Genomic DNA, 26,904 nt, shown 5'->3' with positions numbered 1-26,904 from the left:
TCAGTTCAGAAATGGCATTTTATTTATTTTTACCTTGCACATGAAAGGAAGAATGCAATGCTAAGGAAAGGTCATAAAATCATACTTCATCCTATGTGATTTCCTCGCATTTACCAAATCTGGATAATTCTTCCTATTTCTCTGAACCCATCTTTAAACTTCCGTGCTCCTTATTACTCTATATAATGTACTCTGTTACTCCAATTTACACAATTCGGACACTCCCCCCACTTCATAGTTTTGCAGAATAAGAAAGGAAGAATTACGTTACATGGTGTGATTTGGGATCCTTTTACCATCAGGTACTGGGGAGGTCTTGTACATTTTTAATGGACAAATATTGTCCTTTAAAAGTTTATAATACACTCCAGCAAACAAAGGCAGTTTCAGAGGCTGTAACAGATTGCATAATAAAATGTTTCAGAAGTGGGATCTAATAAAACACCAGGAATAGAATGCAATGAACTGCTTTTAGGAATGCCATTCCCCAAAATTAGTCAGGGAGGGTTCCTTGCAACACATTAAATAGATTGACATTTTTAGGAGGAGGGGCACTCTCTAAAGGGACCTGAAAAGGTTAACATAGCTGAGCTGGACAAAATATGTAAGTCCGATTTACCCCACGATCTGTCAGTGACCTGTTCTTGTCACACACAGCATGGAATAATGGAACATCGGCTGCAATCTTGCACGGCACCAAATCTTTATTATTTGTGAGTTTCTTAGAGACTGGTAGGGATCCCTATATGACAGCATTTTATCTGCCGTCTCTATGAACAGACTGTCTAAACATTGAGACAGAAGTCATTGTTGCTTCATGTAGAGTAGAATTCATGGTTATCAACCTATTAATTTTATGGACTATTGGCTGAAGTCAAATTTTGGCAGCTTGGTTCTTTGTCCATAAGTTTCGATGTATCACCAAACTAGTATGGTTCAGGACAGTAACCACACATTTGTAAACAATGACTTTCAGATTATAAAGTGTTAATGGGACAATGGGGTACTATGATCCCAGTATACAGCTCCTCAAATCCTTAATGCTTTAGTTTCCAGGGTGGCAGGTAATGCATCTGGGGGTACACCATTGGCATAAACACCCCAATAATTGTGTAATTTAATTTTCTGTCTACAAAACTATTGTAACGCTTATATATTTTCTGAACTCTGTAAATATATATACTCTGCTGGTATCCTTACACTAAGGCTCCCCAATACGACCAGCTAATACTGTAACCCCTGTATATATTGCTACATACAGAGGGTATTAGACATATAAAATACACAACATAAAGAATTTTCTTTCTTTTTTAAAAAAAGTTATTTCATTGATATACACACTTAAAATGTTAGGATTTGCATTTTTATACAAATTAAATCTTTCTAGGCATAAAAACCTAGCAGTCACCCCTTACAGGGGAAGGTAGAGGGGAGAAACATGTCAAAGGGGGATATCTAACCACATTTGAAGTGGAGGTGGAAAATAAAGGGTGTGAGCCCTTTTTTTGTTTCCAAATCTCTGTTGCGCTGTTGTTGTTGGGTTACCAACCAATATTAACTGCCCCTAAGGGTGTTTAGAGGTAACTAGGTTCCTACGGGGGTTGTTGGCCTCCATTCCAGATGAGTGGAAAAGCCACGGGGCATTGAATGTGAGAAACACTTAAACAATTAATGACTCACAGCCAAGGAGATAACAAACAGGTGCAAATTTCACAACTTGCCAAGCCGTAAATCTCTCTGCATTAACTCTCCCAAAGCCACCCACCCTCTTTCCACTCTGCATCACATGCTTGTGTGTCTGTGAAGAATTCTACATATTAGGTGCAAACGCGTCAGTTCCACAAAGAACAACAAAAACAAAACAAACAAAAACAGAACCTCTTTCTGTCTCCCCACACAATGCCAACTTCGAAAAGCAAGGTTCCAGCTTCCTTCTGGAAAAAAAAAATAAAAAATGAAAAAATAAACAGTTTCTAGTCGATAACCTATCTGCTCCAGATTCTACAGCAAGCAGCAAGTACGGTCCTCTCTCACTCTTTCTTCTACATGACTTCAGTTTTCCTCCGAGGGCCATCTCTCTTCTCCAATTCGTTCACCTAAGCTTTCTTGCACTTTCCCTTCTTTTCTCGCTGTTGGAACTTTCTCAGCCTCCTCGCCCACGTGTCCCTCCACTGAATGACCAAGCTAGTCTTATCTGCTACCACTCCATTCTGGTCTGGTGAATCCTCATCATTTCCCAGGAGAAGATATTTCTTCATGGGTTTCAGTTTGGGGCATTTGCATGCAATATCTTTGGAGCGGATCCACAGGTTTTGGTCTCCTCGCCTGATGCGATTGGTCCCTTGTTTGTACACCGAGATGACATTAACTGTGAACTTCCACCAGTCTCCAGCTTTGTCCGCTTTCAGGATGTGAATCTGCACAGCTGGAACCAGAAGGTGGAGAAGTTAATAAGACGTGTTAGAACTATTTCTAGTTAACAATTTAAGGCCTCATTATGGCAGATATAACAGAAACCCCAGCCACTCACGTTTTCTCTATGACAAGTTAACATAGTTTAAAGCTTTTTGTTAGCACTCCTGCCTACTGAGATTCTGTAGGGAACCTCGTATGGAGTACTGTGAGAACTTATGGACAGTAAATTGGGTGATACATACCATATATCCACATTATGCTTGGAACTATGGAGTTCTAAGTCTGTTAAGTTGAATTTGAATATTAAAGATGTCTGATGTAAACTGTATAAAACAACATAACTTGGATAATTGTATAATGGTTATGCATAATTTGCAGGTTGTAGCGATGGTGATTTTTTGTTTTAATAATTCTCAACCTCGACCTGTATGAACCTTCTCAACCTCGACCTGTATGAACCTTCTCAACCTAGACCTGTATGAACCTTCTCAACCTAGACCTGTATGAACCTTCTCAACCTAGACCTGTATGAACCTGCTGTGACCTAACAATTGGTAATATAAAACTCCTCATACAAAGATTAGCTGTACCTGCCCCCCTGATATGGTAGTGATACATGGATTATATGTATCCTAAGCCTTATTGTACTGGCTGTGACCCATGGATGGTGATATTCTAGCAAATCCTACCATGGAAGAGCTAGTTCTAGCTAAAGGACCCATTTAACCACCTTAGAGGAGCCTCTATAATCCATCCACTATAGACTAAGAAGGGGGGCTGCAAGGGTCTTATGGGGGAAGGAGACACCTTTGGAAAAATCAACATTCTCAATTCTAAAGGCTTCCAGGATTTGTTATTTTACCTTCCAGCTGTGAAAACATTGGTGCAGGCTCAGGCTGTGCCATTCACAATGAGCAGAGAGGGGAGGAGGGCTGAGTGCATACTCACTGTGTGATTTCTGAGAGGGGCACTCACATATATACCATATCTGTCAATCTCACTCACTGTACACAGGGAGTGAGAAGTAATGTGTACCTGGATGGACACTCACCCTTGTGGCTGTCACCAAGTGCCATCTGATGGAATGATACAATTATCTGAGTGTAGACATACATACCTGTTCTGGATGTAGGAAAGAAGTGATAATCTGGATCTTAAACGTTGTTGCTAAACAGCAAGCTCAACTGCACTGGCAATCTAGTCGATACCTTTCAGCCAAAGTAGCAGAGCTGTGCTGACAACTATCCAGTAAAAAAAACAACAACTCTGTTTTCTGAGCCCAGGTAGTGAAGGTGTTATATCCATGATCAACTCACATACAGTGGTTCTGTCACCCACCGCAAGTTAATTCTTCTCATCTGTAGTTTTATTGGACAATTATTATTTTATTATTTATGTAGCGCTAGCGAATTCCGTAGCGCTGTACAATGGGCAGAGTAACAGACACGTAATTGTAACCGGATAAATGGACGCACAGGAACAGAAGGGTTGAGGGACCTGCTCAATGAGCTTACATGCTAAAGGGAGTGGGGTAAAGTGACACAAAGGGTATAAGTAGGGGTAATAAAATAGGTTGCTATAAAAGTATTCACTGAACTTATTTTTGACAGTTGCAGGAGAGGAGTCATGGGGGTAAGGGGGTGGGGGTGGGGGGGGGAGGAGGAGAATCCGCTAACAGTTTAAATGATATGCTTTTCTGAAGAAGTGAGTTTTCAAAGATATTTTGAAGGAGTGGTGACTGGGTGAAAGTGTAACGGATAAGGGAAGGGAGTTCCACAGAAAAGGTGCAGCCCTGGAGAAGTCTTGGAGGCGAGCATCAGATGTGGGAGTACAGACAGAGGATAGACGTAGGTATTCGGCAGAGCGCAGGGTCCTCAACGGGACATACTTGTGTACTAGGGAGGATAGGCAAGTTAGAGCAGCATTATGTAGGGACTTGTAAGCAAGCACCAGAATCTTAAATTGAGCCCTATATCTAACTGGAAGCCAATGTAGGGACTGACAGAGGGGGGGGGGGGGGGGGGGGGTGCGGGCGAACAGGAAAATGAGCCTCTCAGCTGCATTCATTATAGATTGCAATCTGGGAATATGTAAGACCACTGAAAAGGGGATTTCAATAGTCAAAGCGAGAAAGAACAACGGCGTGGACCAGCACTTTAGTCGCATTTGGTGTTAAATAGGGGCGGATGCGAGCTATGTTTTTGAAATGGAAGCGGCAGGATTTGGTGATCAACTGGACCTGAGGAGTGAAGGAGAGGTTGGAGTCAAAGAGAACACCTAGGCAGCGAGCCTGCGAGGTAGAGGTGATGGTGGCGCCGTTGACTTGGAGGGAGACAGACACAGGAGTAACAACACTTGAGGGAGGAAAAGCCAAACGTTCTGTTTTGGACAGGTTGAGTTTAAGGAAGTGAGCAGCCATCCAGTTGGAAATCGCAAAGAGGCAGTCGGAGACATGAGTCAAGATGGGCGGAGAGAGATCAGGAGAAGACAGGTAGATTTGCAGGTCATCTGCATATAAGTGATAATGGAAGCCAAGGGAGGCAGTATAGATGGAGAACAGTAGGGGACCAAGGACAGAACCTTGGGGAACGCCAACAGAGAGGGGTTGGGGAGAAGAGGCAGAGCGAAAGAAACATTAAAAAAGCGCTGGGAGAGGTAGGACGAGCACAAGGAGAGAGCGGTATCTCGTAGACAGAGATTACGGGGAATGAGAAGAAGCTGTTTTTGATCAACAGTGTCAAAGGCAGCAGAAAGATCAAGGAGAATTAGGATACAGTAATGGCCACAAGATTTAGCGATTAGATCGTTGGATACTTTGGTCACAGCTGTTTCAACAGAGTGACGAGCAGAGAGTTGGATTAGAGGAAGTCTGTCAATCTCGCATACACAAGTCTCTAATGGATCTTGGAGGCAAACAGCAGTAGCGATATAGGGCGGTAGTTGGATGGGGAGTTGGGGGTCAAGGTTGGTCTTTTTCAGAATCGGCGTTATGGTTGCATGCTTGAAGAGTGAAGGAAATGTGCCAGTGGAAAGGAAGAGATTTAAAATTTGTGTGAGAGCAAGAGCGGGAGACAGGGTGTGGATGAGATATGAGGGAATAGGATCAAGTGAACAGGTGGTGGGGCAGGAGGACCGGAGCAGAGCAGAGCAGAAACCTCTTCCGTTGTAGTAGGTGCGAATGAGCTTAGAACAGTGGAGTGAGTGGGGGTTGGGCGATGTATTGGAAGGGGAGGGAGACAGATTAGAGATCTCTTCCCTGACTGTATAAATCTTCTCAGTGAAGTGAGTTGCAAAGTTTGAGGCGGATAGGGTGGTAGGAGGAGGAGGAGCAACAAGGCGAATGAGAGCATTAAAAGTGTGAAATAGGCATTTGTGTTGGCGGGACAGTGTGCTTATGAGGGTGTTGAAGTAATTTACTTTTCCAGAGTGTAGGAGCGCAGCATAAATTTAAAGTGGAGTAAGTCAGGTGTCGAGTGAGACTTTCTCAAACAGCGTTCAACAGTTCTGGAAACAATTTTGAGATATCAGGTCAGCTTGGTGTGCCAGGGTTGTAATTGGGAGCGCTTGCTGCGTTTAAATGTAGGAGGTGCCACGATGTCTAGTTGAGAGGAGAGAGTGGAGTTGTAGAGTGAGGTTGCAGAGTTAGGGCAGGTGAGATTTGAGATGGGTAAAAGGAGAGTTTGGAGATTGGTTGGTAAATGCTGGAGATCAAGGCAGTGGAGGTTTCTGTGAGATTGGAGAGTTGAGCGTGGTGAAATTTGGGTACGGTGTATGCTGATGTCAAAGGTCAGCAAATGGTGGTCCGTTAGAGGAATGTTAAAGTCCCCACGTATGAGGGAAGGAGTGCTAGAGGAGAGAAAGTGGGATGGCCAGGAAGTGGGAGCGATAGATGAGGGCAGTTTTTAAAGGAGTGGGATAACATATGCGGACAGTGTGAACTTCAAGGGAAGTAAAGGATAGGTTGAAAGGTACATTGAGGGGAGAGAAGCATGCCTACATCAGCGTCTTTACAGTTGAGTCTGGGAGTGTGGGAGAATTGTAGTTCACCGAAACATAAAGAAGCTGGAGTAGTGGTATCAGAGGGGGACCGCCATGTCTCAGTGAGTGCTAGTAGTGTGTGGGAATTAGAGATGAAGAGGTTGTGTATGGCTGTTGATTTAATATTGCTACAGATGGAACATTGAATGTTGGTAGAGGCAGATAAACTGCAGGGTATTTGGATGAGGTTTACGTGGTTTCTAGTTGTTGTAGTGTGAGCAGACGAGGTGAAGGACCCTGGGTTGGGAGAGACGTCACCAGCTGCGAGAAGTAAAAGGAGAGATAGTGACCGGAGGTGTGAATGGGTTTTATCACAATCTGCTGTTTTGGCCTTTTATTTGCATTTCAGTTTTCATTAAAAGTCAATTCTAATAACAGTGAATGTCTTGTATCGATAATTGCTACAACCAAACTTAGTATAACTTGAACCTTCGTAAATATGTCCATTGTCCTTACTTAGCCTGCTCGTGCTGGTAACCAATCATTATATGTGACACAGGACTCCAAAAGGACACGAAGTGTGCCACATCAATTGGTTTCTAAAAATTGGGTTGTTTTTTTTCTAATCAATTTTGTTTGTTTACAAAACACTTCATTGATAAGAAGCACTCTAAGTGTTATACCTTAGTGAGTGTATGGATGCCGTTCCCTGGCTTTTAAGTCCAGGCTTTATGGAGTGATTTTACAAAAGCATCAGCTGTTCCTGCCCCATGCTGCATCTGCACTGATGATATAGAAATTACACTTCCCCATTACCAAGTGCAAATCCGTCCAACCTCTGCTGGCAATGAGAGTTTGAAGGACAGGTCAGCCCATACATCATTGCTGTCCAACCAGTGAGCTACTACCGCTAACTCTACCCAAGCTGTCACACCAAGGCCCGCCAACAAGACTACAACACCCATTATCTCGAGTCAGTCTGTGTGTGGATATCAAGAATAGTAGTTTAATAGCAGCCACAGTGCTGCTAGAGGTCTATTCTGTGACTGTACACCCCGATCTGAAGCTATATCTTTCCATCTAAATTTCCGATGCTTTGCTGGCAGATTTCCCATATCAATATATCACTATAGTTTGTTTATTTTTTTTCCCCTCCAAATTCTTATTTATTTTTAATAAAATTTCCAGTCTAGTAATTTACTTTAGTGAATCCAAGACAATGTGTTTTTCATGGAAAAGGTAAAAAAATTTAGAGGGCAAAAAGTTATGGTTCGTCTATGTCTGCTCTTTTGTCTAACAAGGGTTAAATTCACAGACACACACGTCTGACCTGTTGGCATGGACGCAAGGCAGCGATATTGGACATCCCTTAATTTACAGCCTTGAATATGGATTGTCTCTTTTGAAATGCAAGGAGATATTGTCTCACTCATTATAACAACCGTTTATCTACCTTCCTGTAAATTAGAGCTCCTGCCCACTGGTTTCACAATGTGGCCGTGCCCCTGCCCTGTTAAGATACACTGAAAAAAAAAGACAGAATCACCCCCGTCCCGCCACTCTGGGAAAGTTGGCAGAATCCATTTCCCCTTTGTACAAAGCTGTGCCCTTCCAAGCCACAGAGATCAGACACCAGCGGATTAGCCTTTCGGCCAGCAAAGAAGCCCTCATGCTGAGGCAAAATAGCTGCGGTTTGTAAGTGAGCGGACGTATTAAATGGAGCAGCATGTGTCCCTGGGATGCCCATTTGATGATTGTAAGGCACCCCTTGCTGGGAGGCAGAATGCAGCATGTCAGCTCTTTCACTCTCCTTATTCTGCAGCCGTACACGACGCAGACGTCTTTCTTGTCACAACGCAATGGCCACAGTCCAAAGCCTCGAACAGGAATCGCGTCTTGTCATCTGCATCAGGTTGAGGGGGTTGGGGTTTACGGGCACAGCGGGAGAAACCAAACAGATTTCTTCTGTGCCCGCTAAGCTGTCTATCGGAGACAGCGATGGGTTGCAGTTTGATTTTTATAAAATCTATCACCAAATTTCTTCTTTAAAAAGAGCACTCTGGGTATCAACTATTTCTGTGCATTATATAGAATTTGGCCTATAAGATTAGCTGTGTCTATTGTGTGCTCTAATTTGTATAGTAGAAATGTGGATTTTCTCCAGAATTCCATTCTATCCATAGAATGATTCCTTCTTGCTGGTAACTGTACTGCAGCTAGCTTGTCATCTCATATCTCCCGGTTAACAATAACCAAATAAACCACAAAAAGGTAGCAGTATAGCACTGTTACTACATACGTCTACAAAAAGATATTGAAATGAGCAATCCTTAGACATTGTTATGTATAGTGCGTCTCTAGTCCCCTCCTCCCCCTTTTCCCCTTTTCTTGTAGCGGAGAATCCCATGAAGGGGGATTAGAAGAACATAGCATCTTACCATAATCTTTTTTGCAGTATTTCTTCATGTTGATTTTTAGCTTCCCTTTCGATGCCTTGCAGTAAGTTTCACAATCTAAGGAAGGAGAGAGAGAGAAGGTTAAGTGTATTAACAGATCTCACAGACACTGCCTGCCCATCTCATGTTTACTGGCAAAATATCGGTTTCTGTATGTATACAACAAACATAGAAACATAGAATGTGACGTCAGATAAGAACCGTTCGGCCCATCTAGTCTGCCCAATTTTCTAAATACTTTCATTAGTCCCTGGCCTTATCTTATAGTTAGGATAGCCTTATGCCTATCCCACGCATGCCTAAACTCTCTCACTGTGTTAACCTCTACCACTTCAGCTGGAAGGCTATTCCATGCATCCACTACCCTCTCAGTAAAGTAAAGTAATACTTCCTGATATTATATTTAAACCTTTGCCCCTCTAATTTAAGACTATGTCCTCTTGTTGTGGTAGTTTTTCTTCTTTTAAATATAGTCTCCTCCTTTACTGTGTTGATTCCCTTTATGGATTTACATGTTTCTATCATATCCCCCCTGTCTCGTCTTTCCTCCAAGCTATACATATACATATTACTACCACACTTCCAGGGATTAATCCACTTCACACTTTACAGACTAGAGGTATGTCTTGAACTGAACAATAAGTTCTTCAAAGTATTTGGCCTCTGCTGGGAGGATAGCCAGTGAATCCACCATATTTTAATAGAGGCCTTGCTATGGGATGTTGCGTAGTTGGCCTAAATTAGCCCTGAAACAATCCGTATTTTCGGACATATTTTGTATTTATCATCTTTTTATTTGTACTGGTGAACGTTTTAAACGGGAGTTCGACAGAAGGCATGTTATTTAAAATTAGGGTTCTCCGAGCACATGCAACATTTAGGTTACACAAAGTTATGCTGGCTGGTTTTTCTTTCAATATATTTAGGGTTGTTTTTTGGCTCTAAAGTACCTCTGATCAACTGCCATGTTTCTGGGAGTTGTAATTCAGCTATTAGCATTTTACAGAAAAGCTGTCAAATGAACTACCATTCCCAGAAACCCTTGCTGTGTCCAAAACAGACTCGTAGCCGTCATGTGATCCTTTGCATGGTGAAAGCTGAACGTGAAAGTCCTTGGAATATCAAAGGACAGCGGGAGGAAGTGGCTTCAGACTGAGAGCCACTAGAGGTTTGTATTTGGCTAAATGTAAACAGTTAAAGGGACTCTGTGCAGGAACAGCAATGCTTTCATTTCAGGGTTAGCATGCCTCAAGTGGCCATCTTCCTAACACTAATAATCTAACGCTAATAATCTTTTTTGCAGTATTTCTTCATGTTGATTTTTAGCACTTCTGCAGCTATAGCAAAGTCAAATTCTGTGTTGGATCAGATGACTCTCATAGAAAGAATTTTACTATGCACACGCACTAGCCTCTCAATGCTTCCCTATAGTGTTCCTTTGAATATCCAAATATGCAATATTTTTAATTTCTGAGTAAAAGCACTACAGTAAGATGCAGTCAGTTGTCTTGATGCCTAGAGCAGTGGTAGGCAACTTCAGCACTCCAGATGTTGTGGACTACATGTCCAATAATGATCTCTAAGCCATAATGCTGGCAAAGCATCAGGAGCGATGTGGAGTGGTAAAGGTTGCCTACCCATATCCCTGTGATTTTACGTTAATGGTAACACATTATATATTGTGGGTTAAGAAACTTGGCAGATAGTGGAAGGATGAAACGATGGAACTTACATTTCTACACAGCCCTATAAATCACCTTATGGAAGAGACTGGATTTAAACACCTTTATTTAATTTGGTTCTTAGATGTTCTTAAATCTCTACCCATTTTATTGTGGACTTTTGTTTTACACAAATCTTTGTATCCAGTTAACGGAATCGTTTTCCGCTAATAACCAAATCCAATTTATAGATTAATCCACATTAACAGGGCTTAGACTGACCCACAGTGATGTACGGCTCGTCAGCATCAACATAGTCACTGTAAGGTGTGGGATGGGGATCTGGCCTAATGCATGCTGTTAAAACCACAAATCCTGGACCTGTGTTGTGTTTTTAGTATAGAACCGTGCCTTATGATTAACTGATTCCGTAGTTGCAGTGCACAACAGACAAATCCCATGCTTGCCAGGACGTTTAGCCAACTGGTCATGCAGTGAACGTTACTGTACTCACAGATAGCATTTTAAAAGGACCAAATCGAGTAAGTGCAATTGGGACTGTATTTAAGATTTTTTTGGCAATTGCTAATGAGCTCACGACGCTAGCGAATTATTTTATATCCAAGATCCTTTAAATACAAAAGCTCTTACCCCCCGATCCTGCACAGAGTCCTCTGCTGTATTACACCAGATTCCAATGTCCACTGTGTGTAATACAAGTGCATAATAAAATAAAACCTCAGTCCTTCTATTAGACACCGGTGGGAAAAGCGAATATAGAGAATGGAGAGCTTGCGATTTTTTTTAACGGACAGTGCTAAGTGTTGAAGAACTCTTTAAGCAAAAGCATTAAAAGGCGCACTGATTTAACCCCTCCTTGTTCTCTGTAACTGGAACCCACGGTTTAAACAGATAAAAATGGAGTAGTCAGTCAGGAGTTAGATATTGATAATTAAACTGCAAGTTTGGTATTAATTCTTACAACGCACAAAAATATATATAAAATTAGACATTCCGGACACCAACGCAATGTAAGTGCATTTGACCTCATACTCATGATATTTTTCTCCACACGTTCTGCAACATAACTCCGCCCCCTTAGCCACACCTCCTCTTTTTACAAAGCTACTTCCTTATTAGATGTACTCTTAGTACATACTTAGTTCAGCCAATGAGAAACCAGTTTAGTTGCTGACATGACTTACAGCCAATCACTATCTTGTCTATTATCTGCTTCCCTTTTGTCTTAGTATGACTTTGAAATACTATATCAGAAAGAAGAGGAAAGTGATTGGCTGTTGGGTGGTATAGTCAGCAGCTACACTGATCTCTCTTTGGCTGAGCTGCACTGCGTTCCCTCCAATCAGGACATATTGGTAAAAGAGAAAGCATCCGTTTTGTTTTGTTTTTTCTTTGGGAAGTTCTTGGGAACAGGGAGAGAAACATTACAAGTTTTCTATGATGATATTTCACTATACGAAAAACTTTGTGAGTAGTAAATAAAGTATTATCATTTATTACCTGCTTTTATGGGGTATTTCCCCCCCCCCCCTCCCCCCTACTAAAGGACAAAATGTAATGAGCGGACAACTGGTAAAATGTTGGAAAAAATATTTGAGTTGTATATTTTTTTGCTTTATTTTAGAGATAAATGTCACCCAGGCTGATATGGAGAATAAATAGTGCATAGCTCTGTCCCATCTCTGCTGGGAGGTCGCTTAGTGCACGACTGACAATAGTCAATCCTTTCAATTAGCCGGTATCTGTGATGTGCCCGTCCTCCCCCAGCAGGGGCAGAGCCTCTCATTAACCTCCAGGCTGGGAAACAAGGAGAGTTCAAACCAGTGCACATTAGTTTCCTTTTATTCTCCCTGAGTAAGATTGATTGGAGGACAAATCGCCACAAATAAAGCATGTAATTAGATTAAGGCCCCATTATTGTTTCAGGGTTTGTTTTCTCCTGTTGAGACGGCTTTGGATTAAGAGGCAAAAAAAAAAAGCACAGAAATATATATTGAGTGATACAAGCGATAGGAAATTAAAATCAGAAGCTTGGTTCTATTAATGTAGCAGTTTGAAATGAGAGTCTGGGTCAAGGATGACTAAATCTGTCACTGGAGACTTTTGAACTACATCTCCCATCATGCTTAGCCAGTCTTTGTACGGTACGAAGGTTAGCCATCGCCAATCACTTATGTCTTCATGTTCTGTTACTGAACGCGTCCATCCATAGCAGGTTGTGATCTCTATTGTGCTGATTGCGTTGAAAGCTCTTTGCAGTGGGTACAGTAGCAGGCATATCCAATGCGATCTGTGTCAGTAGCTTTACTACTGATAGTTCCTCAGGTGAATGTCCCTTCACTTTAGAGAGACAATAGGAGAAATGTATCAATGTGTTCTGAAAGATTATGTAAAGTACTATAAGTGGGACTATCACCATGGAAACCAAAAGGCACATTCTATTGGGGACTCCGCGCCTTTTGCATCTTTTCAAAACATTCCTGAACACAACAGTTTGATAAATCTGTTCTGTTTGTCCTGTGTACGATCCAGGGTGGTTTTATATATTTTTTTTTAACTATTATTAGTATAGATTGCTTCCTTTTTCAGATTGTTCTTTCTATCTTCACTAGCCCTTTTATTTCAAAAATTGATACGTTTTCTGTACGAATGATCACATGATCCATCGTCGGGGCCCACGTTTCCACTGTTCATTACGTGTCTTTGCACAATTAGACATAGGGAAAGACGGTACATCTCTCACTGATATTACAGCAGACTTCTCAAACTTGGAGGTGATACAGAAAACAGTTTGTACTGCAATAGGATAGCCGTGTCTTTGTGGTTTGATGTGACTGTAAACCCACATCATTATGTGGTAGAATGTGCCCATAAAGTCACATTTCCAATGTTTTGAGTAAATGTTGATTGATTACTAATCAAACCTAGTTCCATTAAGAAAGACTGAATCCTCTCGTTCCACAGAGACCGTAATCGGACTTATTAAAAGATAACTACATAAAACGAATCATTTTATGTTCTTCGGGGAAAACCCTAATAATTCTGTGATCAGCACTAGAGTTTATAAATTACAAATGATTTTCTTGCCTAAAAAATTGTCCTGTTTATGGCCCGATGGACTCAGAAGAGAAACCAACGAAGAAAATCTCTGTCTATATAGAATGTCATTGTGCTTTCTCCCAGCTTTTGTGCTGTAAAATTCAAATGGATGGGTGTTTTTTCTGTTCACCACCTCTGGTGGTCTGTTTCACCTTACTAACCCCCGTGAGACCCTTGCACCACTCCATTGTCAGGATCAGCCATTGTTGGACTAAGGAATTTAGGAGGGATGTCTGCTAGGAAGACCTATTATGGAGGAGGACAGTGAACAATGCCAGTTAATGTATAGCAAAAACCAAAGAGTATTAAGGTATACACACTGGGAGTTTGGGTACACACTATCAATGCAACACAAACATTATTCAAAACAAAGCGGCCGTAAAATGATTGGGAACTGCTTGTGTATGCCAGGAACTGAAAAATTAGCATTGTTTAGCAACTCTAGTCAATTGAGCATTAATAGGATTTGTATTTTACAGTGGGAGGAGCTACAAGGCGGACTTGAAGACAGTGGCAATGTATCCATAGCTATATATAAATAGTGCCCACAGGTGTACCTTGAACATTTGACATGTCCTACAATAAGCTGCTCGAGAACTTCAACAATGCAATGTATCAATCTCCGCTTGCAGTGAGCTTTCTGAATCGATACAAGGTACAGAGGCAGCTCTGTATGCTATACGTCCCATCCCAGAGCACACATTCTCAGGCAGTTACACACAGCTCCAACCCTGCATGAACGAGTAATTGAATGTAATGAAATACAAACAGGCAAAGAGAGAATTACTAATACTCAATGGAATCCCAGAGCCTCTGCCAAGAAACTGGCTCTCTGCAAACCCTGCATTGCACTCTCTCGCACTCCAGAAAGGAGAAGAGACCTATCTGCATCTTCATCAAAAACACTGAGTCCCTGGACAGCATTCTGCATTAAGAGCATGATGGCAGAGCAACCTGCCAGAGTTAAGAGGTCATACTGTTGGTCCACGACTGGACTAGGACTTTGTGACCAAAGATCTTATAGACCAGGAGAGCAGGCTGGCAGCTTAAGTGGTAGAATCTGAGGATATTATGAATATATCATCTTATTTTACCATTTTTGTCTTGTATGCACACAAAATGGTAAAAATTATAAAACTTGCTGATAATCTGAGTATTTTTATGCATGATGTTGTGGCTATATGAGCACTGAAAATATAGACGTGGCATTAAAAATTAAGCAGCTACCGGGTATGAACCCTACAGACTTTAAGGAACTGGAATACGCTGGACTTGTAAGGTTTGGACACCTATCTCAGGGCAAGTAATTAATCTCCTTTTTTGACCTGCAACAAGGGGTCAGACTGTCTCCAAGAAATTACTTGAGATATATGCAGTTAAGAGACTTTGCTAATCATGAAATAGCCTGCCCAGGCTACCTTAAAAATGTTTGGAAATTTATGCACACAGGAAGCCCCCAAAAAAGGGCTGATTTCCCAGATATACATACACTTCTGCACTCACTCGAACGAATGGGGCAACCTTAAATACGCTGAGTTATGAGAAAAAGACCTGAGGGGAATGGGAGGAAATGGAAAGCAAATGCCAAATCTTCTATATGTGTAACACTACAGGAACAATCATTCAAAACCCTATTGCACTGGTACACCACACCAGTTACATTGTATCATATGGGGAAGACCGAAATGGATGACTGTTGGAGGCAATGTGGGCATAGGGGAACCTACCACCACATATGGTGGGCATGTCCAAGAGTAGTAGTGTTGGTTTAAGGGAAGGAGAGGTCTCTTGCCACTAGCATTCTACAAAGACCGGTACCTATGGATCCTTGGCTGTTCTTGCTTTCAAGCCCTATAGAGGGTTTTAGCTCCCATGGGAAGAAACTCCTGGGTAGAATCACACTAGCAGAGCCCTCGTTCAGTTTTGGTTAAAAGAGGAGACCCATCCACTAATGAACAAACGGACAGCAAATTTTCAAAACTCTTTCCCCCCACATTGCAGAAAACATGGGCTTTTCGAGAAGAATATGAGAATGAAGGTGGCCTAGGTTCCCCCTCCCCTCTCTTAACTGTACCTGGTGCTCTTCCTTACCCCTTTACTTCCTACTTATAAGACTTGCCTATAACCTATACACAAGGTTGGTGTGTATCCCAAAATTGTATATACTAGAGAATGAATATCGTTATTATGGTCCACCGCAATTATGAATACGCAAGTGATATACCCCAACTATGCAAGGTGCCTAATGGACGTTTACATGAGGAACCACCATCCCACACGAGGCACCGTGTCTCGCACAGTAGTGTCTGAACGACTCTCTTTTAACTCAAAGTTGATAACTTCTATATCATTGTAATTATTGTTTTGGGCCATTTGCCACAGTTTACTGTTTGAAACTATTCTGCTATACCCTTTGTGTTATGTCAATGCTTCTGTGTTTTACGTTCGGCAACAAATAAAGAATTTAAAAACTTTTTTTTTTTTTTTAAAGCAGCTATGGTAAGGTTGCAGGGGGTGGCTGAGGAATTACCATACACAGAACCTTTAGCACAGGTTTTCCCTAATGTGTTACTCCAAGCTTCATACCCACTACAGCCCACTATGGTGGTAATAATGCTAGGAGTACCCTGGTGCAGCTTCTATTTGTCTCTCACCAGGGTTCTGACAGTTGCCAAGCCTCCTCTCATGCCGGGTGACTTTCATCTGGCTTCTGCAGGAGTGAAAAAGCCAGAGGCCGATGCCAACGATTATTAATTGATTGAGAGCATCATCCAATGAATGAACCTCTGTGCATAGCATATGGACAGAATTAACGTTAGCCAGCAAGGAACTCTCACTCTAAGCTGACTAATGACCCTGCTGGGGGTGGAGTTACAGATATAACAAATGTATGTATGTGCAGCATTTTTATACACAAACACTGCACATACAGGGTTCTTGCATAAGACCACTTCATAATTATATAACTTTTCCTCAACATTCGCTGCGTCCTTTTTAATGCCTGTTGGCACATGTGCTGCACATATTGTGAGCTGTAACCGAGACTGATTATTAGGGGTTACAAAGAGATAGTCTCGTTTAATGAATGCATTCAAACAGAGGGCTCTTCTCGACAAGCTATGGTTAATTCCTGGAATTGTGTCCCAGCAGATGTGGTAATAAGACAGTGGCTGTAATGTTGCCTAGAACAGACTATGCAGAATATGTAAAGGGGTCAAGGGTCACATAGTAGTTAGCTTTTACGACAGGTAACAGAAGAGCAAACTGGTTGGGACTGGCATATGTCATGCACTCTGTTACTGCACGTTTACATGGTTATATGCCCATGCTTTGACTGGCACTATGGCAGTAACACAGGAACGAATCTGTCACTTCTTTATCTTTCGCCCATTTTGAGGTCTCTGTGGCAATGGAAATGAGTCAGCTCTCTCCTTCGTTTTATTGCTGGTTGATCGTGGCCTGCTTTGGATTTGAACGCCTGTTGTGTGCAGGGGTCGGGGATCCATACCATACATGTCCAGGCAAGACAGCTATCCAAAACAAAAAGGCACTTCCATGGCCAAGGGAACTTGTCGGTTCTTGATGCACAGCATGAGGGCATCCTGTTTAAATCATGTGGAGCCCCTACAACCTGAACTGAATCCATCGCACGTCACATGGTATCCAAACATTCTACAAGGGAGAAGGATTCCGCAGGCAAAAATGGCTGCAAGGAACTAGCGCTCAGACGAGGCAACGAAGAGTTATTCAGTTAGGAAATTTAAAATACATTTAAGGGGGGGGGGGGGGCAAGAATTATCTTGCTTTGCTACTGGTGCCCTGTGCCATTCCAAACAAAAAAACCATTAATACTCTCATTGTAGCAATAAATAATTACCAAGGCATGAGTTTAATTGTATATATTGTGTGTAATGGGAAAGCACAATGATTTATATTAACAAATTAAAATAAGAATCAGTCTTAGCAGTTATCAAGCGATTCACAACAAAACACTCACCTGCTGCTTCCTCTGCGCTGCTCGCAGCCGTAGTGGGAGGAGCCACTGGGATCTCTGTCAGGAGTAGTAATGGTGGTTGGAAGAAGAGAAGAATGAGACAATAAATTTTTTTTTTTATTTCAAACCTAAAATGAAAGCATAAAATATACACAAAAAAATGGAAAAATAGATTGTTCTGGTTTCAATTTGGTCTTTTATACAGCTTCCCAGGGTGTACAGACTAACACAACTTTAGGTTTTAGAAACAAAGTATACGCACTATATGTTGCTTTAATCGTTTCTATTTACAAAATCATGCATTATATTTCTTTGTCAGGGATCATAAAAGCAGACTAAGCGATATTCTATAGCTGGATGCAAGCGAGAAACAAATTAAAAATCTAAAGCGAATAAACAAAGGGTCAGAGAGTGAACAGGACAGCGGGCGACAACAGGGATATATCATCAGGATGTGGGCGGTGACCACAAGTTCATTAACAGCGTCTATTGCGAAACGTTTAATTAGTTCTTAATGGGCACATTAAGCTTTATTGTGGGTTAAATTGTGAGAATGTTTACCCTTAAAATATGGGGCCTGGTAGAGATAACCGTTTAAAAGATCAAAACTTTTATGGCAAAGAAGGATTCATTCTTTCAAAGAAGCCAAGGGTACAAGCTGTGCAGCCCTCTGCTGTCCTTTGGTGACAGATCATTCTCACAGCGAATGAAAATGAAATAGAAAATGTATGAATGACCTTCACATGCCCTCGGCTAAGGGCATTGCCAAGCCTGCTTTAAAAAAGCAGGACTAATAAGTTTTTCTTTTAAAAAAATAAATAAATTACATTTTGGGATGCTGAAGCCCCATCCAACTAAGGTGAGATCACCCTTTTCCACTGAAACACATGTGGTTAGTAAATAGGTGTGTAATAATATAACAGAGCCATTAATTATGATGCACATCAAAAAGGAAGTCCTGGTAATATTACAGGGGGAGGGGGGAAAATGGAACATTTTCTGCCTCGCTGTCATCGCTTCTGCTCTCTGATGATATATTAAAAATGATATTACAGAATTTTGTTGCAGCTATGTCATACTCTAAGGCATAGCACTTAACGTCTACATGGTGACTGTTTGCTTTTTGACATTTTAACAAATGCCTTACAGGTAGCCTATGAGCTGATCTATACTATAACTACTGAAAAATGTATTAAACTGTAAATGAACAAACTAGCCATGTGCACACATTATTTCTGCTTCTACAGTTTGCTTATCCAGGTTTTCTTCATGGATATTTAATTGTTCATAAATACTTGTAGGTGTCCCAACTCTAGTGCAGGCTTTGGGCCTACATGGCAGCACATGTAAAATGTATGTGAGGGGGTACGAGGCTGGGATTGAAGGGTGTCAGTGCTTGCAGATTACGATTGGGGTCACTGGTGTGTTATCAGGGGATTCCTTTTTGAATGCTGCTGCATTTTATGGCACTGCTATGTTAATATCCTCTATGTAATGAGCACCAATACCAATTACACATACTTATGCAGGGGGCAATGGGCGAGCGGCTTTGCTGGTAGCCCTTGGCACATCTATTGCACGTTATGCCTGTCACACCATCTTTGCAAGGACACTGGCCCGTAGTCTGATTACAGGTTTTGCCGGCTGCACCCACCGGATGGCAATCGCAGGCTGCGGGGTGGAACAGACAAGAAGGGTTTGGAAAAACAGCACAAGGTAAGAAGCAAAACAAAACCACAAGTACAACATTACAAGGAGACGCAGAGAATTTCTGGGAGCACGGCGAGGGGTCGTGAATGCAGAGAGGATAATGCAGTGTAGGAAGCAGGGAGGGAAGGGAATGTAGAGTTCTTAGATCACCTTGGTTTTGCAGACAACATAGAAATGTTTCATGCTGTGGGCCTGTGCAAGAAAATTGCTTTTGGTGGTATAAAGTATGGACATGCTGCGGGAATCCCCATGACTGAGCCGTGATTACATAGGATTAATTCTGTAGCGTATGATTGTTACCTACTGTTTTCATACACAGCTCCACAGTAAAAAAAAAAAAAAAAAAAAAGCATCCCATCCAACAAACCCATTTAGGAACTGCTGGTTGAGCAGAGGGCAAGGCTTGGGGAGAGGTATTTGAGGGGAAGGGACACTGGATGGGGATCAGGCTGATTGAATTAAGGAACATACAGGGTATACCATGCAAGCCTTCTACAGAAGCAAGTATTAATGATTTCACATTTAGTTTCCCTGTCGTGAAGGGTAACCACATAAATTAAACATTTTTACAAAAATTGATCAGGAAAATGCATTTATTGCCACACATTTAGTTTTATGAATATTACTTTTTGTTTTCAGTAAAAAAAAAAAAAAAAAAAATTATGACACATGAAGAAATTGATACCCCCCCCGAATTCACTGAATCATAATAATGTGTATGAAATACATAGCTATAATGAACTATGTTAAAATAATCCTCCTCTATAATTAAGCACCATTATAGCAATTCTGGTCTTTATGTACTTATTAATAATTATAGATCGGTGAAGTTAGGAAATCCGAATTTTTTTTTACATTTAACTGCACAGCAATAAGTAGAAAGAAATAAGATGAATATTTGAGAATAATAAACAGACCAGGTGTAGAAGATTAGAACCAGGCTGTGATTTAACAATAGAGAAAAAAAGAAATGGGAGGGGGGGAGGTATAGGATAAAGGGGAGAGTGCAGCGAGAGGAGGTAAGAGAACAACATGGGGAGAGACCGGAATGAACTATAGGTAGAGAGGCAAATGTGGGGAAGAGGTACCAGAGATTAAGGCTAGGAGGAGGACATATTTTTTGCGCATTTGGAGGAATGAAGGAGTGCGGAAAACAAAAGAAAGGGATGGTCTGGGAAAGGGAAAACTGTAGATGTCAGGGGGCGAAAGAAAATAAAAAGATGTCGGTAATGGGAGAAGTAATAAAAAGGAAAAGCAGAAGAGGAAATATAGAATGGAGACAAAAATGTCCAAGGTGGGACGCTGGGTAAGATTGCAGAATGAGAAGTGAGTGGAAAGGATTAACGGTACCTGGTATAGAGGCTGGGGCAGAGAGGAGACAAAGTTGGAAGGAAAAAAAGAGGGAATGGAAAAAGGGTGGTCTGAAAAATAATACAAGGATGACAAGGGATCGATAAGAGGTGGTGAAAAGTGATGGGGGGAGCAGACAGATTTTTGATCTCCCAGACAGTACATGACATATTATAGGGATGAGTTACACTCTCCAATTAAATTAGATCATAAAACGTGAGATACTGTTTCCTTATCAGTTAACAGAGCAGACATTTTCTTCCTATCAGCCTTTTAAACCCCCTTCCCACCAGGACTAGCTACTGGAAATATTCAGAAGTCATCAATTCATGTCCCTGTCTGAAAACTGGCCTGGAGCAATTTATCCAGTGGAATAAATACACATTAAAGGACTGGAAAGGAGATCCCGTTAACCCTAGCATTCACCGACCATGTGCAGCTTGGCTTCTTACAATACATTGCTTAACTCCTCTGGCAATTGTACGGTTAACATATAATTGTAAAGGAATGGAAATGAACCATATGAAGAATTCAAACTGACACAAATGGAATTTTAAAGCATGTATGTTAAAAGTCAAAAGGAAAGTGTTTACAGATTCTTATCCTCTGTGATTCTTTTTCTCTTTTTACATCCAATATATGCCAAGGATTTGTAACACAATTTACGAGCAGTTAAAATACCAAATGAACACGAGGCTCCCTCCGTCACTACACCCTCCGGTCAATAAATTTTAGGAGGCGAGCAAGTGATGACAAGACTCCTATAAATTAAACCAAACTCATTGTAATGACAAATGTGAAAACTCACGAGGTGAGACTGACCATTAAAACATGTCCCGGTCATGAATCCACGTTGGTTCTAGGAGAGACTGACTATTAAGCATGTCACTGTCATTAGTACACCTTGATTCTAACAGAGGCTGACCATTAAACAAGTCACTGTCAATGGTACCCCTCTGGCCATTAAATGGTTAATGCACCTGCCTCACACAGGTGCACATGGGTAGTTATACTGGAAAGCAAAGTATTCCAAGAGAACACCTGGTGTGTCTTTCAGAACATTTGCGTAAAAACTCATTAAAAGGTCACAGTATATATTTATCCCGCAGCGTACAATGCTGTGACAAAATCAGCAAGCTGGCGGTCAGGGGAGGGCCTGAAGGGGTGTGGGGGCACATGTCACCGAGGCCAAAACTTTGTAGAATGAGAGTTATTTAAAAAATGCTGTGCGTCTGTCTGTGCTAAATATAATATGATTTACATAGGTTAAAAAAAACAAGCTGCACTGCGCAGAGGTGCTTTAGATAGGAATCATCCGTTATCGCACCAGGCAAGTGAGACTACAGCTCCCATGATGCTATGCCAGCATTATGGCTGTAAGAGCATTAAAGGACATGTAGTCCACAACATCTGGAGTTCCAACGGTTGCCTACCCTAGGTCTAGACGGCACTGGTAACTCTGCATTTAAATAGTTAATATTATCAGGGTTAATTAGTAAACTGGGAACTAATCGGGATACTGCAGAATTCCTGCTAAAATAGGCAGTTGGACCAATTGGGAGTAGAAGCATTTATATAGCAGCAACATATTACACAGATAGCACAGTTGGAGAATGTGGCCTGCTATTTGAATGTCATGGTTAATTCTCAGGGTAATAAAGAACCCAAAAATGATTTCACTAAACTAGGAATTGGCCAGTGAATGTCAACTAGCTGGCCAAAATAACCCAGCTGGAAACAGCAGAAAATGACATTTTATTTTGCCTTAGTTCGGCTATTTTGCCTAAAACTTGTAATTCCCTGATCAGTCCCTAATGGTTCCCAGTTTAGTGAATTTAGAACACGATAGCCATGCAGTATTCCGGAATGTAACAGGCTGTGCCTATGGGTACAGCGCAGGCCAAGAGTAAATTCATGCTCCAAGCCAAAAACAGCAAAAGGGCGAAGTACATCCGTATTATATGTGCTTTACGGATATATATTTCCCACCACAGAATCCTTTATCTTAAAAAGTGAATTACAGTGAATTTCTGGCCCGTGGGCTGCTAAGGGGTTAATAATTTGTGAACATTTCAAACGTTCCAGGGGTGTTAAAAGGTATCAGAGGCTTCCGAATGAATGAGGACAAAGGGAATGTAAGGCTGTATAGAATTCCCTCATCTCCGCACCCCTCTCCTGTATGCAAGAGTCCAGGATGCTTTGTAATCGTTCATGTAATTGGAACTTTCCTGCCTTTTATGAAATCCTTAACCCTTTAAATATCTTGTCACATTTAAATGGGCGCATAGAAGAACACTCCAAATACATAAAGCACTTTAGCTTTATTTGCGAATAGTGTGTCATTTTTCATTTTACAAAATGTTCAGTAGTAAATAAAAATCTTTACTGTAATGAATTAATCTTGTTACACCCCCTTGGATGTCAATCACATAACCGGTCTTGTTACTTCCTGGTTCTGTTAGCTCAGTGGAGCTAAACTCGATAGGCAGCAAATGCCCAGAGCGCATGCCTTGCAAAGACTTCTCATTGAGCTGTTCTGGACAGACACAGAAAGTCTGGGCTGGGGAAGAATAGATGGGGTTCGCAGTAGCTGAACATACTATATATAATATAAGCAGACTGTTATTTATCACTAGCTTATAATGTAAAGTCTGAGAATGTATTGTTCTGAAGGATGCCTTTGGACCTCTTCAGGTCAATATAAAATATAGGAGTCTGGTTGGCAGTCCAAATGGTAGTATCACCTGGCAAAGCTGGCATCCCTATATATCAGTTCTACTAGTATAGAGGTAGAACGTATACAGTTTCCCATGAATGTTTATAATATACAGTATTTACGTCCAGACAGACCAGTTTTGCAGTCAATATGCAAGCTGGATGCGACTTGTGGGAACAACCTCATCTCGGAATTGGACGGACAGCACCTGCACCTATCAGTCCCCACCCCCTCCGCCCTGTGTTTGCAAGTGGATTAATCTCTCTTTTCTCTTCCTTCTGCGATGGTTGGAACGCTCTTTCACTCCTTCCTCTCATCTGCTGCCCCACAAACACGTCGGGAACCATTAGTCAAAGCGTCAAGCCTTTGTACCAAATTCTCAGCCCCCCTTTTATACCCCTCCCTGCCTCTGCTCTGCTTAACCTGTTCAATACAACCCACTGTGCCCTGGTATGCACACCTGTGCTGCGGTGGAAGGGGCGGGGGCTATTACGGGGAATAAGAGACATTAACCTCTTTCTATACTGTTGGAATTTAGCATTTTTGGCACTCAGCTAATCCTGGCTTAAGAATCTGTTGGTAGAATGGGTTAACCCCAGATGTGGCACAGTTTGCCTGCAAAATGTTCACAACTCTTGCTATTCCTACTGTACCTTGTCTGAAAATGTGATCTGATCTTTAACCGAGTTCTAAATATATATAAAAAGAATAAATAACACGTTCTATTGTGTTCATTGAAAACAATGATACAGTATTTACTATTTTTTAACAGAAAATGACTTACATCTCAAAATTGCCAGGATTATATAATGAAGTGTGAATTGTCTGGATTTCGTGTATTTAGGGTTCAAATTTGAATTTCATCTTGACTTCCTGGCAATTTATACTTTAATCAGTAACCTTCCTGATAACTTTTGTCCTTTCCTTTAGTAGTAATGAGATGTTTCCTGGATTTGACTTGGATTTTCCTATAATTAAAGAACCAAGTTCTGCTCGGTTTAACTTCCTAGAAGAAACCTTCAACAGTCTATTGTACAATTTGCAGCTACAAGCCATATTTAATTGCTCCTTTAATTACCAAAAACTATCTGGTTCGGGGGGGGGGGGGGGGGGGGGAGGCGGGGCTGGGCCGACATGCGGACTAGTCGCACAAACGAACAGCTCCTGCATTTGGCAAACTTTTGGGCAATAAAACCCTATATCTGGCAATCAGAAACGGCACTTAAACGCACTAAGAGGGGCTGGTACCCAAGCTCTGCCTGCCATAAGGATTGGGCAATTGTCTCACGGACGTCTTTGTGATTACATTAGTAAAGAAATAAATAACAGGAAAATGTACCAGTCTACCAATTTCTGTATATTCAAAGAACAATACACTACACCTATGTAGTCCTTTACAAAAAATTTTTTATTTAAAAATAAATGTAAAGGAATCCGATAGATTAGGTTCGGGACTATATAATAAAGGTTATCAATGCTACAAATAAGTTCTGTAGGACAACCTACATGTCATACTCATTCTGACAGGGTGACATACAAGTTCCCTCACCCAAACCAATATATCACCATCACCTTTGTAGGTTGACCTATGTGCTTCTCCCTCTCACCTTGGCAGATCACCCCGTGTTCCTCTCACCTTTGCATGCCTTCCTGTGGGTGATTGGCTTGGTCATGTCCCTGTAATAACCCTCCTTGCAGTAGTGGCAATGCCGGCCAGCTGTGTTGTGCCGGCAGTTAAGACAGACCCCTCCACTCCGGCGTCCTGACAATTTGAACAGCTCCATGTTAAATCGGCATCGGCGAGCATGCAGGTTACAGTTACAGGCTGAGAAAAAGAAAGACACAGAAAAGCTGGTTAGATATGCTGTGCTAACATGGGTTTTACATGCATTGAACATGCCTAGGGGATAATTAATCATCACAGTCAGAGAATGTTAACCCGAGGTTAGTGGTTGGCCCAGGGCAGGGTATAAATTACTCCGTCCACACGTTCCCTTCCCGTTGTTCCATCTCTTTCTGCATCTTCCCGATTACTACCTACATTTCTCAAAAATTCGCACATTCTTGAAAGGCTTAACACAATGCTGATTGCTCACACAAGGCTTAACACAATGCTGATTGCTCACACAAGGCTTAACACAATGCTGATTGCGCACCCAAGGCTTAACACAATGCTGAATGCTCACACTTGGCTTAACACAATGCTGATTGCTCACACAAGGCTTAACACAATGCTGAATGCTCACACTTGGCTTAACACAATGCTGATTGCTCACACAAGGCTTAACACAATGCTGAATGCTCACACTTGGCTTAACACAATGCTGATTGCTCACCCAAGGCTTAACACAATGCTGATTTCTCACACTAGGCTTAACACAATGCTGAATGCGCACACAAGGCTTAACACAATGCTGAATGCTCACACAAGGCTTAACACAATGCTGAATGCTCACACTAGGCTTAACACAATGCTGATTGCTCACACTAGGCTTAACACAATGCTGATTGCTCACACAAGGCTTAACACAATGCTGAATGCTCACACTAGGCTTAACACAATGCTGAATGCTCACACAAGGCTTAACACAATGCTGAATGCTCACACAAGGCTTAACACAATGCTGAATGCTCACACTAGGCTTAACACAATGCTGATTGCTCACACAACGCTTAACACAATGCTGAATGCTCACACTAGGCTTAACACAATGCTGATTGCTCACACTAGGCTTAACACAATGCTGATTGCTCACACATGGCTTTACACAATGCTGAATGCTCATGAGAAGCTTCAAATTGTGCTACAGAATCTTCACATCATGCTGAATGTGTCGCAGAAAGCTTTATACAATGATCTCGGGATGCTTCATATAGTGCTGTCTTCTCATAGAAAGCTTCACACAAACACCCACAGAAAACATTACACAACAAAGACTGTTCACAGAAAACATTACACAATAAAGACTGTTCACAGAAAACGTTACACAACAAAGAATGTTCATTGAAAATGTTACACAATAAAGACTGATCACAAAAACGTTACACAACAAAGACTGTTCAAAGAAAACGTTACACAACAAAGACTGTTCACAGAAAACGTTACACAACAAAGAATGTTCATTGAAAATGTTACACAATAAAGACTGATCACAAAAACGTTACACAACAAAGACTGTTCAAAGAAAACGTTACACAATAAAGACTGATCACAAAAACGTTACACAACAAAGACTGTTCACAGAAAACGTTACACAATAAAGACTGATCACAAAAACGTTACACAACAAAGACTGTTCACAGAAAACGTTACATAATAAAGACTGTTCACAGAAAACGTAACACAACAAAGACTGTTCAAAGAAAACGTTACACAATAAAGTCTGTTCACAAAAATGTTACACAACAAAGAATGTTCACAGAAAACGTTACACAATAAAGACTGTTCACAGAAAACGACACATTGCTGGCTATTCACAGAACACTTTACACATTACACACTGT

At 41.4% G+C, this 26,904-nt stretch overlaps 1 protein-coding gene across 5 annotated transcripts in view; it reads right to left on the bottom strand.

Annotated features, from left to right (window-relative positions):
- NTN1 (netrin 1) overlaps positions 1-26,904 on the bottom strand; it is a 91,798-nt gene continuing 64,894 nt past the window's right edge. For all 5 annotated transcript variants that reach the window (XM_063456028.1, XM_063456030.1, XM_063456029.1 and 2 more), the window contains exons 3-7: positions 25,037-25,225; positions 19,146-19,295; positions 17,628-17,681; positions 8,832-8,906; positions 1-2,425 (exon numbers count right to left, since the gene is read on the bottom strand). In XM_063456028.1, coding sequence (XP_063312098.1) covers positions 2,097-2,425; positions 8,832-8,906; positions 17,628-17,681; positions 19,146-19,295; positions 25,037-25,225 — 797 coding nt within the window. In that variant the 3' untranslated portion in view covers positions 1-2,096. The remainder of the gene's footprint in view (positions 2,426-8,831; positions 8,907-17,627; positions 17,682-19,145; positions 19,296-25,036; positions 25,226-26,904) is intronic.

This window comes from Pelobates fuscus, chromosome 5 (assembly GCF_036172605.1).
Source record: "Pelobates fuscus isolate aPelFus1 chromosome 5, aPelFus1.pri, whole genome shotgun sequence".
NCBI lineage: Eukaryota > Metazoa > Chordata > Amphibia > Anura > Pelobatidae > Pelobates > Pelobates fuscus.
Note: the sequence above shows the minus strand (reverse complement) of the source record. Positions and strands in the feature narration are given on the sequence as shown.